The sequence below is a fragment of the Hyperolius riggenbachi genome, chromosome 7, assembly GCF_040937935.1.
Source record: "Hyperolius riggenbachi isolate aHypRig1 chromosome 7, aHypRig1.pri, whole genome shotgun sequence".
In the NCBI taxonomy this organism is placed as follows: Eukaryota; Metazoa; Chordata; class Amphibia; order Anura; family Hyperoliidae; genus Hyperolius; species Hyperolius riggenbachi.
Genome location: NC_090652.1, coordinates 278,799,857 through 278,813,342, shown reverse-complemented (window position 1 = coordinate 278,813,342; position 13,486 = coordinate 278,799,857). Strand labels below are relative to the sequence as shown.

General features: G+C 45.6%; 1 protein-coding gene and 1 long non-coding RNA gene across 2 annotated transcripts in view; one reads left to right on the top strand and one right to left on the bottom strand.

Annotated features, from left to right (window-relative positions):
- Positions 1-13,486, bottom strand: part of LOC137525070 (uncharacterized) — an 88,490-nt gene that overhangs the window by 17,598 nt on the left and 57,406 nt on the right. The window lies entirely within an intron of this gene.
- Positions 1-13,486, top strand: part of KIF5C (kinesin family member 5C) — a 148,244-nt gene that overhangs the window by 128,972 nt on the left and 5,786 nt on the right. Inside the window, exons 23-25 of the mRNA XM_068245840.1 lie at positions 1,521-1,625; positions 4,468-4,684; positions 6,743-6,862. Of these exons, the coding sequence (XP_068101941.1) occupies positions 1,521-1,625; positions 4,468-4,684; positions 6,743-6,855 (435 nt within the window). The 3' untranslated portion in view covers positions 6,856-6,862. The remainder of the gene's footprint in view (positions 1-1,520; positions 1,626-4,467; positions 4,685-6,742; positions 6,863-13,486) is intronic.

The window sequence follows — 13,486 nt, the reverse complement described above, 5'->3', positions numbered from 1 at the left end:
CAATCCCTCACTATGCTATATTACCCTGCAGCAATCCCTCACTATGCTATATTACCCTGCAGCAATCCCTCACTATGCTATATTACCCTGCAGCAATCCCTCACTATGCTATATTACCTTGCAGCAATCCCCTGCTATGGCATATTACCCTGCAGCAATCCCTCACTATGCTATATTACCCTGCAGCAATCCCTCACTATGCTATATTACCTTGCAGCAATCCCTCACTATGCTATATTACCCTGCAGCAATCCCTCACTATGCTATATTACCCTGCAGCAATCCCTCACTATGCTATATTACCCTACAGCAATCCCTCGCTATACTATATTACCCTGCAGCAATCCCTCGCTATACTATATTACCCTGCCGCAATCCCTCACTATACTATATTACCCTGTAGCAATCCCTCACTATACTATATTACCCTACAGCAATCCCTCACTATGCTATATTATCCTACAGCATTCCCTCACTATGCTATATTGCCCTACAGCAATCCCTTACTATGCTATATTACCCTGCAGCAATCCCTTACTATGCTATATTACCCTGCAGCAATCCCTCTCTATGCTATATTACCCGGCAGCAATCCCTCACTATACTATATTACCCTGCAGCAATCCCTCACTATGCTATATTACCTTGCAGCAATCCCTCACTATCCTATATTACTTTGCAGCAATCCCTCACTATGCTATATTACCCTGCAGCAATCCCTCACTATGCTATATTACCTTGCAGCAATCCCTCACTATGCTATATTATCCTACAGCAATCCCTCACTATGCTATATTGCCCTACAGCAATCCCTCACTATGCTATATTACCCTGCAGCAATCCCTTACTATGCTATATTACCCTGCAGCAATCCCTCTCTATGCTATATTACCCGGCAGCAATCCCTCACTATACTATATTACCCTGCAGCAATCCCTCACTATGCTATATTACCCTACAGCAATCTTCTTCTATGGCATATACCCTGCAGCCAACCCTTGCTATGCTATATTACCTTACAGCAATCCCTCACTATGCTGTATTACCCTGCAGCAATCCCTCGCTATGGCATATTCCACTGCAGCAATCCCTCGCTATACTATATTACTCTGGTCTCCTGTGTCAGACACAGAACCCTTTACCAGTATACTATACAGCCATCATGACAGCCTCTATATCCCTCTCGCTTTAGTTGTCCTTTAACTCTGCTTTAAACCAGGTTGTCCAGTCAAACACAGATTCACTGGGACTCTGAGGTGCCTCATTAATGGTGACATCCTTTGATGCCGAGGTGGAAAGACCGTATAGCGTGCAGGCCAACCAATCTCTTTCCTGTTTTGTTATATGATACAGGATTGGCTTAAAGCAAAAGTAGTCTGTGTGCAATATTTTTTTTTACTATTCTATATTGCTCATGTAAACCTCCAGTGTAAGAAATGCTCATGCGTACGAGAGGCGTGCTGGCTGCACAGAATGGTGATGTGGACATTTCTGGTGATATTTCTCCTCCTGTGTTGCAGAGTGTGGAGCTGGACAGCGATGATGGAGGAGGAAGTGCTGCTCAGAAGCAGAAAATCTCCTTCCTGGAGAACAACCTGGAGCAGCTGACAAAAGTTCACAAGCAGGTGAGGCCCACTGCCTCTGCAGAGCTCCGCTGCTTCTATATTTTTACTGATTCAAAAAAGAGGCGGCCAGCTTTATGCGTTGAAGTGTGATCGAACGAACTGGGGCTGACTTGCTGCCACTTTGCCTAGGCCACGCCCACTGTCTCAACTGTATATGACAGATGGTCAATGGGATGCAAATAATTCTGATTTGATGCAGGATTACACAAGGGTATCCAAGATGAAAAGGCGCCTAAAGGATATTAACATGAATTAAAATCTATAAAATAAGGTGTGTGAGGTGGCTTACCTAAATGAAGACAAATTCATATATAAATTAATATTCAATAGCACTGGCAACACGTTTTGTTAGTCTCCGCCCACTTCCTCAGGCCAAGTGCCTCGCTATGTTCAGAGCCAGTACTTGATTTTGGCCTGAGGAAGTGGGTGGAGAGCCACGAAACACATTGCCAGTGCTATTAAATATTATTAATTTATATATGAATTTGTCTTCATTGAGGTAAGCCGCCTCAAACCTTATTTTAAAGATTTTAATACATGTTGTTATCCTTTTAGGCGTCTTTTCATCCTGTTTGTGCTAAACAGCATGGCTGCACCCATATCAGACTCTATGGTCGGGCTGCCTGTCTAGTGCTGGTATGGAGTGCTAACAAGCACCCGGCAAGTGTATGAGAGCAGCTAACAGTCCATGAGTTACACCGCCTGTCAGTTGCCAGTGTGAAAGAGGCCTTAGTTGGTGAGTGTTTACAGATTGCATGACGTTGAATACGTTGAATACAAATGTTATGCAGTTTTGGGAATTTGGCCAATCAAATGCATTTCTTGCTTTTTTTTGATTGGCTCTGTTCTCAGCTGCATACACTTTGCATTAAGTTTGCATGCAAGGCAGGGTTATTTGCATCTTATTGACCATCTTTACCTCTGGATTTCACCAGAACTCAAGGTAAGTTGCGAACGAAATTTTCTAAAATGAATCTGCAATAATAATCTCCTTCCACTAGGTGTCAGCAGTCCATAACCTGACTGTTCAGCTAAAATCTGTAGGCAGAAAATTCCAAGTTTCCAACACAGCAGTATGAAATTCTTACAAGCCCTGTGATTGTCATAGTAACAGAACCATCCTCTTGCTGCTATGCCACCATCGCCTTGCAGTGGAGCCATGAAGTCTGAATTGGACCACCTACAGGGCGCAATAGGCAGATACCTTGGGCCTGGGGATTGTCCAAGGACCTGGCTGCCATCCCCTATGAGTTCCTGTGCCCTATCTCACCTTATTAAAAGCTAAATGGCAAATGGGAATGGGCGGCATGGTGGCGCAGTGGACAGCACTTTCGCTTTGCAGCGCTGAGTCTTTGGCACTATCTCCTCTGGGCACTCCGGTTTCCTCCTACATCCCAAAAACATACAGATAAGTTAATTGGCTTCCCTCTAAATTGGCCCTAGACTACAATAGACATACATACCTCCCAACTTTTTGAGATGAGAAATTGGGACATTTAAGCCACACCCCTGACCACGCCCCGGCACATTTCTAGTCACGCATACCATAAAGATTTCATAAGAAAAATGTTGTTTTATCATTCAAACCACACTGGTCCTTTCTATTCTGGTTCATTTTCCTTCATATTAACATTTTAAAATTAGTAGTATATCAATTTAAAGGATGGGAATAAAGTTTTGGAGTTATAAAGTATTTTGGAGTCAATCAAACACATTTTTTTAGTAGAGAAATATATATATTTACATAGAGGTACAAAGTCCTGAAAGTGGGACAAATGAGGAGGAAAAAGAGACAGGGAAAGGGCTCCAAAAGAGGGACAGTTGGGAGCTATGGACATAGGACTGTCAGGGATTAGATTGTGAGCTCCTCTGAGGGAGCTGGCCATACATCAGGCGATTAGACAGCCAATTAACCAGCTGATTCATGATTCAATAATTATGATCAAAGTGAATGCAAATCGGTGCCGCCAAAAGCATGCCCAATCGACGTTGCAACTAATTTTGGCCTGAAATTGGTTGAATGTATTAATCGGACTTGCTGCAAGATATTGGGACTTCATGCTTGCTTGGGTGTGTGGCAGTAACGACAGGCAATAGTCACGAACCCCTGGCTGCTGGTCCACCCTGGTGCATACGTACCCATCTCAAACTCCCATCCTCTCTACTCCAGAACCACCAGTATTGGGTAGAAATGCAGGTCCGTACACTACTAAAAAGTAAAAAGTCCAAGTCTTTTGTTGTAGAGTGCTTTATAATACAGAGGATTGTTTTTTGTAACCCTGACGAAGTGGACCTGTGAGTCCTCAAAACAATCGTCTATTTTGCAGCACTCATTTTGAACTACTTCTACAATACAATACTTGGACATTTAGATGTGTGCAGACCTGCATTTCTACTTGGTACTTGATTGGAAGAGCTCGCATCCCACCGTAGAGGCTGTGTGAATCCTACACTCTCTTGGACCTGTACAACCCCCCCCCCCTTCCCAGTATCGGGGTCACCTGAGGAAGCTGTGACCAGGCTGGTCTCCTTCCCACTGAACAGTTTGTAGCAGTGGACACCAAGTGCCAGCAGGTACTGGGCCATACCATCTCATCCTCAACCGGACCGTTTTTTTCTCAGCTACGAGGCCTCCGCACCGGTCTGCCTCCACAAGCCTGGCCTATGTAGAGTAAACCAATCGCTTATTCTAAGTATACAATATGCTCTGTCTGTACATGGCCAATTTACATTTTCTCAGGGAACCAACAGGCACACATCTTCTGGTCTTCATTATAGTCTATCTGTTCCTCCTTTCCTGAAGTCCAACTGTTAAGTCTGACGGTTTGTGTTTTGTTTGCAGCTGGTGCGCGATAACGCAGACCTGCGCTGTGAGCTCCCCAAGCTGGAGAAGCGTCTCCGCGCTACAGCTGAGCGGGTCAAGGCATTGGAGGGCGCACTGAAGGAAGCCAAAGAGAACGCAATGCGCGACCGCAAGAGATACCAGCAGGAGGTGGACCGCATTAAGGAAGCCGTGAGGGCAAAGAACATGGCCAGGAGGGTTCATACTGCCCAGATAGGTGAGAGTGGTGGACCGGAATTAAATGGTCATGGCAAAATGTTCTTCCTTGCAGTGACATAGCTACGGAGCTATGGGCCCCAGTGCAAGTTTTACATTGGGGCCCCCCAAGCACTCTATACATCAGGGTTCCCCAACCCTGTCCTCAAGGCCCACCAACCGTACATGTTTTGTGGAAATCCACAGAGGTAGTTAATCAGCTCTGCTGAGACACTAATTACCTCACCTGTGCATGTTTGTGGTTCTCTGCAAAATATGCACTGTTGGTGGGCCCTGAGGATAGGGTTGGGGAACTCTACGTATACATGACAACTGATACGGTGCACCAAAACCTGCCAAGGACATCCACAGTGTCAGAGGTGAAAGCAGGGGATGGGGACAGTGTGTTAATGATCACCACTATTCAAAGCATCTATAGAAGTGATTATTACCAGCACAGGACCGATAGAGAGCTAATTCTGTGGTTGAGGGAGGGCCCCTCTGGCCAAAGGGCCCCAATGCGGTCGCAACCTCTGCACCCCCCTATTGCAACGCCCCTGCTTCCTCGATCTGTGATGAGCACAAGGAAGTTAAGTCCTCTAAAGTATCCAATCATCACTGGACAATTCCTATAATTAATATGCAGAGAATGAACTTTAAAGTGGACCTCAACTGCACAGGACAGAAGGAAAACCTAGAAAAAAAATGCACCTGCTATGTATTTAGAGAGTAGCCTGTCTAATTCCCCCTCATCTGTGACTAAGCACAAGTATAATTTGATCCCTCAGCTGCCTGACATGGCAGAGAGTTAATTGGTAAACACAGGATGTTAACAATAGGTCTGCTTCCATGAAAGCAGAAAGTAGACACACTGCAGATGTATTGCAGGATTTTTATCAGCTGTAACAAAGAAATGTTTTTTCTTTAAAGGACATCCGTGGTGAAAATAAACTGATGAGAAAAACAATTGTTTCTATCTCATCGTGTCACCTCAGGTGTCCTTTAAATGTTATTATGCTGTTGCTTACCTTTTTAGAGCAGAGAGGAAGTTCTGAGTTCAGGTCCCCTTTAAATTCAAGTCAACAATGCTTTACAAGTTCTTATTTAAAGTCTGTTTGATTTGCCTTTGCTTTGTGTTCAGTTGGTCTTAACACCTTTCCTATTTTCCTGCTTTTGAAGTCCTTTCCTGATTGTTTTGAATTCTATTATGCTGGGAACACACAATACAATTTCCCATCTGATCGACGGGAATCGGCCGATTATTTCCAACATGTCTAATTTGTTTCTGATCGAAAAAGGAATTGATTTAGCAAAAAAAAGCATCAGAAAATGAATTCCTTTATCCAATGGGAGCAGTTTGGACATGTACATACGGTACAACTTCCCATCCAATCACCCGTCGATCAGACGGAAAATTGCATCGTGTGTTCCCAGCATTAGTGACTGGCTTGATGAAACCAAATGCAATGTGTCTAGGTGTTAACATGCAAGATCATACTCAGATGAAATGCAAACAGCCATACCTTAAAGGAGACAATAGGCATTTTATGCTACCTTTTGATCTATTTACCCGGGGCTTCCTCCAGCCCCTTGCAGCCAACATGTCCCTCGCTGCATCTCCACTTGCAGCCGCCGACCTGGGGTCCCCACCAGTGTAGAGGCCGACCTCGAGGTCGTCCTCTGCTGCGCCTGCGCAAGCGCCGCTGTCGATCACTCGCATGGGGGCTTGAGTGTTCTGCTGCGCAGTAGAGGACGACCTTGAGGTGGGGCTCTACACCGGCAAGGACCCCGGTGTAGAGAGTGGAGATGTAGTGAGGGACATGTGTCGGCTGCAAGGGGCTGGAGGAAGCCCCAGGTCAGTAGATCTAAACGTAGCATAAAATGCCTGATGGCTCCTTTAATAAAGGTTACAACTGTGAAGGAACAGGTTGAGGGCGACACAAAAGGCTGGTATCAAGGATTGTCAATCAAATACGGATATAATTCCATAGGTAACTTGTTGTGCAGCATTGCTGATCTGACTGCTGCAGGCAGAATTGACTTTACAGAATGACCTTTTTTCATTGTTCTGTTTTTTTAGCTAAGCCAATTCGCCCTGGACATTACCCAGCATCCTCTCCAACAGCCGTGAACGTTATCCGAGGCGGAGGAGGGGCTGTGCATTCTGCATCTTACTACCACCATGCAAAATAATGGACAGGTGAGTTGTGGGAGGACTCTGGCAAATGCGTATGCGATAAATGGGCAGGTTTGTGAACTGGCAGGCAGTGTCACACAGTGGGTCAGATTTCATAAAGGCTGTTACATGCTTGCAACTAATAGTGTGCTGGAAACGTTTGCTCAACATACTTTCAGGTGCATGCCCATGTGACTAAAAGGGGTCTCAGACTATAACAGGGAATGAGCTGGCATCTGTAGGCTGATGAGGATATGCCGTTGCTTACTTTGCTAAAACAGTTTTTTTTTTCTTCTTTTTTCAAAAAGATTCTATGCAGAATTAATTGAATTATACAATATCCTGTTAAACTATGTAAACGCTGCCTGAACTGGTGGCCACATGGTGCCTATTGGGAATTTTGCATTCTTTTTAGGTAGTTTCCTTTTGCTTATACATAATTGGTTTATTTTAGTCATCTTTACACAAGCCCCACCCCCCTCATGTGTAATGCCCTCCTCCCCCCTCGGTGCCCAGTGCATTATGCATTACCTGTCCACATTTGCTGCTGGCTTCGTCCTTGGTCCATACATGTGTCCCACATGGTTGCCGACGTACACATAAGCACGTGTGTGACGTCACATGCACGCCCACATTACTCCGGCAAAATGGAGGGCCGCGTGTATGGACCAAGGACTGTGACAGAGGCGGACAAGGACCCGGAGGGCAAATTACACATTGAGAGGAACCGTGTCGGGGGTTTTGTCGCATTAGTCACTCATCCCGATATCTCGTCGCGCACCCGATTGAGCAAGTCGGCCCTACATCTGGCAGCATGTCTGATTGATTAATGGTACCAATTTCGGGCTGATCGGGCTTGAACTTGGCTGCATTGATTTTCATTCGCTTCGATTATAATAGAATCAGATGGTTGATAGGCGCCTGATGTTTGGCCACCTTTAGGCTCCATTCACAGTGGGCGCCGTTGTTGGGTAGTGTGAGGTTTCCAGTCAAATATAAAGTATGCTTCATGGACACTGTTAACGCACGTTTTGCGGTAACTGACTGCAAGCAGTGTGTTACAATGCCGCAATGCACCCGCCACACTATGAACGTTGCACAGGTGGTGCATTGCAGTGTGGCAAGCCGCGTTACAAAGCAGTTGCTATGTTGAATCGCAACCCACCACTGCGAATGTAACCTTACAGAGAGCGAGAAAAAAACACAGCCTAGTTCTATGGGACTGTACACAGAACCGGATCATCCACAAGGCAATCCTGGGCAGTTGCCTAGGGCCTGGAGAGAGTCTAGGGGCCGGGGGGGGGGGGGGGGGGGAGGGGCTAGCATCCACCAAATCTTATATCTTGCCTAGAGCCCCATGTCATCTTAACCATTTATGATACAGCAGAGTCCCAAGCATCTGGCACCAGTGGGGATCGCCTGATGCCGCATACATGTGCTTCAAACCGGCTGAAAAAGCACAAACCCCCCCTCTAAAGGTGGCCACTAACGATATCGTTTGAGCAATCAGAAAATTCTGATCGGAAGAAAAATAATTCACTACATCATCAGTGAACCAATCTTTGCTTCCTATTCATCACAACCAACTAGAAAATCCAAATTTTGGTTTGACCAAAATCAAATTGGACGACTATTTTTATAATCGTTCAGAATCGATTGTGCCCATCAATGGAGATTATTTACATCCAATCAGAATATCTGATCGCTCAAATGATTTTTCGCTAGAAATTGGACAGTGGCCACCTTAATACTTACCGTGCTTCCAGCGGTCTGTAGCAACCTTCCTCCACCTAGCGGGCTTCTAGCAGCTTTCTGGCTTCCTCCGTGCATGGAATCAGGAGTGTCACCTGACCAGCATCGGGTCACATGACACATTGACTTGCATGCACGGATGCTGGAAGCCACTAGGAGCCGGTGTAATGTCTGATTGCGCTGCCCGGAAGCTCCCTTCCACACTGAGTAGCACGCATGCTCAGTGTGAAGTTAATGATGCTGCTGGAGATAAAATACGAAATATCTCCGCTCCCACACCTCTTACACTCCCCAAATTTTCAGGGTAGGGAGGAAACCCCCCGAACGACCTCTATGCCAAATTGCAGCCCCCGAGACCCGATGGTTCAGGAGATAGATTAGATAAATCTATCTCGGGAACCAGCGGGTCTCGGGGGCTGCAATTTGGCATAGAGGTCGTTCTGGGGGTCCCCTCCCTACCCTGAAAATGTGGGGAGTGTAAGAGGTGTGGGAGCGGAGATATTTCGTATTTTACCTCCAGCAGCATCATTCTATAGGAAATGTGGCCGTACAGTCTCCTACTGTGCATGCGGGGCAGCGCAAATCCACAGGCAGCGTAATCAGACACAACACCGGCTAGGTTCAGCAGGAAGGCTGCTAGACCGCACTGGAGGATCAGGAAACGTAGCCATACATCTAGCTATTATGGGCAGATTCGACCAAGAGAGACAAATCTCTCTTTGAATCTGATAAGCGAGAGATCTGTTGACTGCCCATACACCGCAAGCCGATTCCTGATTCAATTCATTTTAGCATGAAAGCTCTCAGGAATCGGCGTTGTGCGCAGCATACATCTGCCTCGCTGCCCTTACACTGTGTCCCCCCTAATATCCATGTCCCCCCCCCCCCCCCCCGTACCCAGTGTAAAGTGTATACATTACCACTCCGCGGCCTCCGATTGTACCCCGCAGCCTCCGGGATCGCCTCTGCATACATGTGTGCCCCTTGTGGTTTCCTAGTAAGGGCGCGCGCGTGTGTGACATCATATGTGCACCCTTACTAGGAAACCACATGGGGCGCGCCTGTATGGAGAGGAGAATGTGTCTGGAGCAGCAGAGGGACAAGTGCAGGCCGCGGACTTGTAATGTATACACTTTACACTGGGGGACATTGACATTAACGGACGGCGTCGGGGGTTTCGTTGCGTTCGCCGGGAAATTGCACGCCGATACCACCGCACACCCGATCAGCAACATCTTGCGGCATTCGCAATCGAGAATGCAACCAATTTTCATCCCGAAATTGGTTGCTTTGTCGGTCAGGCATGCACTTGGCGGCACCGATTTTCATCCAATTTGATTATAATAATCGAATTGGATGGTTGATCGGCCGCTAAGTCGCCTGATGTATGGCCACCATTAGTGACTTTTGGCAGCTTTGAAGCCTTTAAAGGGGAACTGAAGTAAGAGGTATACGGAGGCGGCCATGTTTCCTTTTAAGCAATACCAGTTGCCTGGCAGCCCTGCTGATACTATTAGCCATGGGCCCTGAACAAGCATGCAGCAGATCAGGTGTTTCAGACTTTAAAGTCAGATCTGACAAGACTAGCTACATGCTTGTTTCTGGTGTTATTCAGATACTACTGCAGATAAATAGACCAGCAGGGCTGCCAGGCAACTGTTATTGATTACAAGGAAATAAATATGGCAGCCTCCGTATACCTCTATCTTCAGTTCCCCTTTAAAATAAAGTCTGTTATCCTTCATATATACGGTTTGTTGAGTTGAGACTTCCGGTTACCTGAATTCTAGGTAACAGGGACTTTGCTGTATATCCTAGCATGTCACTTCAGTGTCCCTTTAAATACAGTATCAGCACACACGTAAATTGGCATTGCATCTAAAAGAAAAAACCTGAATAGCTGTAAATGGGAAAGTGTGTCTAGGCATAACCTCTGTGAAATATTTTAATGTAATGTCTGCAGATTCAGTGTGTCATTGTATCAAACAATATTTGTTGAGGCTTGTACTGAAAAACAGCTTGTGGACTATCCAGTGTCACATATACAGCAACATCTGCAAAAGGCAGTAAAAAGTGACTCGAGATCATAAAAAGCTTCCGGCAGTGATATCGTTTGTAGCTACTCAAAGAGTAGCTAAACCCAGGCTTCTTTCAAAAATCTAAAGAGTTTAATATTGTTATTCACACAAGTGACACTTAAAGTGAGAAGAATATGGAGGCTGCCATATTTATTTCCTGTTAAACAATACCAGTTGCCTGGCAGCCCTGCTGATCTTTGGCTGCGGTAGTGTCTGAATCACACACCTGAAACAAGCATGCAGCTAATCTTGTCAGATCTGATAATAATGTCAGAGACACCTGATCTGCTGCATGCTTGTTCAGGGTCTATGACTAAAAGTATTAAAAGCAGAGGATCAGCAGGATAGCCAGGCAACTGGTATTGCTTAAAAGAAAATAAATATGGCAGCCTCCACAGCCCTCTCACTTCAGTTGTCCTTTAATTGTGTTACTCCATTAGCCAGTCAAACGAGCGCTTTAATCACAGCGCAGGAAGATTTGGGCGCAGACGGTGCCACCATAAGCTGTAATAGGAATTACAGCTATAGCAGCGCACACAGAGTAACTCTGGTGCCGTCAGAAGTCGTAGCTAAAGTTACTTTTAAAACACTTAAGGACCAGGGGATTTTTGGCTGATCTGCGCTGCGTGGGCTCTCCAGCCCGCAGCACACATCAGGTTTTAGGCAGGGCGATCAGACTTCCCATCCCCCCCCCCTTTTTTTCCCCACTAGGGGGATGTCCTGCTGGGGGGTCTGATCGCCGCCGCTCTGTGTGGCCGAGCGGGGGGGGCTCCTCAAAGCCCCCCTCCGCAGCACTATTCCTCCCTCCCTCCCCTTCGCTCCATGGGCGGCACAGGACGGTGATCCATCCTGTACCGCCTCTAATAGGCTTCAGCCTATCAGACAGCGGCAATCCCCGGCCAATCAGAGGCCGGGGATCGCCGATCTCCTTTACGGCGCTGCTGCCGTAGGAAGTAAACACGGGATTTCTTCCCCGCGTGTTTACATTTCGCCTGCGAGCCGCGATCGACACCCTCCGTGAACTAAAATGGAACGGAAACACCACTGCGACCTGCCGCCGCCTATCGGCGTTAGGTGGTCGTTAAGTGGTTAAAGCACTGTAAATGGGCCGCTAGCAATAGCTGGAAGCCGAATCACATCATTCCCCCACTATACACGTTGACCTAGAGGGGGAATAGTATTTAGCGTGGCCAGGAACTTGTGCAGCAGCAGGATAAGCCATACCGGCTGTATCCTGCACCCCAGTCTCCCGGCGCTGATTTTATATGTATCCCCAGTCAAACCTAGACTCCATTTCATACTACAAGCTGGATGGAATGCCAAATGTAACCTCACAGGCAAATGTAACATTAATGGGTTATTCCATCAGATGGGTGAACATTATGTAGGGTTCTGTATTGTGATGGTCAGTGAGAGGCAAATAAGCCTGAAGTGATGCAGGAGTATGCAGCTTAAAAATGGCCCAAATAGATTCCAACTTGGCAGGATTAGATTGGTTCATTTTCAAGCTTCCTTTGTTTGCCCAGCACAGATCCGGTGTGTGCTTCCCCAGATCAGGCTGATCCCAGGTGGAGCTTATCAGCCTTTTATTTCCCACCTGATCTCGCCTCTCAGGGGAACAGCAAATCCTGGTGTGGATCACCTTCCTCACTGGATTACATGTCTAAAGGGGCGTACACACACCTGATCTCTTCAAACAATGGGTCGTCAGTGGGTCGGGGCGGCCGTTCTGACGACAGTTTCTTCATGTGTACAGTCTGTCGTTAGAAGAAATCAGGCGTGTGTACGCGCCTTAAAGAGACACTGAAGCGAAAAAAAATATGATATAGTGAATTGGTTGTGTACTATGAATAATTACTAGAAGATTAGCAGCAAAGAAAATATTCTCATATTTTTATTTTCAGGTATATAGTGTTTTTTCTAACATTGCATCATTCTCTAATATGTGCAGATTACACAACACTCAGCATTCAAAATGATTCTTTCAGAGCAGTCTGTGAACTAATGACCTCTCCTCTAGCAGAGAAAAAGAAAATAGTTAAGGAACAGTTGAGATAATAAAAGTCAGAAAACAGCCCTCTCCACGACTTTGAAAGTCGTAGAGATTAATGGCTTTTTTGTATAGAGATAACAACTGGAGTTTCTTAACTCTTCCTGTACTGGAAACAATTAGACTGATGTATCTGATCTTAATGTTTTATTTCTTAGCTGTACTACACATACAAATCATAATATCATAAAAATTTTTTCGCTTCAGTGTCTCTTTAAGGGAGGACACAAATCTTTGTATAGATCCTTTCCAGGGAAGATTTTTGTAAAGAATAAGTTAAATACTGAGAATCCCCCATAAAGAGATGGACTAGTCAAAAACCCGTCTATTCCAGCAGATATTTTTTTTACCACCCACTGTAAGTGACAACAACATAGGAAAGCAGTAATGTATAGCTTATTTTACTCTGGAAGAAACGCACTTCTTGTTTGTATGTCTCTACATGTATTTTAAATTTTACAATTTTTAGCGATGGTGGTCCTTTAAAGTAAACCTAAGGTAAGAGACATATGGAGGCTGACATAAATATTTCCTTTTAAACAATGCTCATTGCCTGGCTGTCCTGCTGATGTATTGCCTTTAATACATTCAGCCATTAAACCTGAACAAGCATGCATATATTGCAAAAAAAGATTCGGTCCAGGTTTCAGGTGTGTGATTCAGACATTATGCTCCAGAAAGATCAGCAGGAAAGCCAGGCAACTGGTATTGTTTAAAGTGAACCCGATGTGAGAGTTACATGGAGGCTGCCATATTAATTACCTTTTA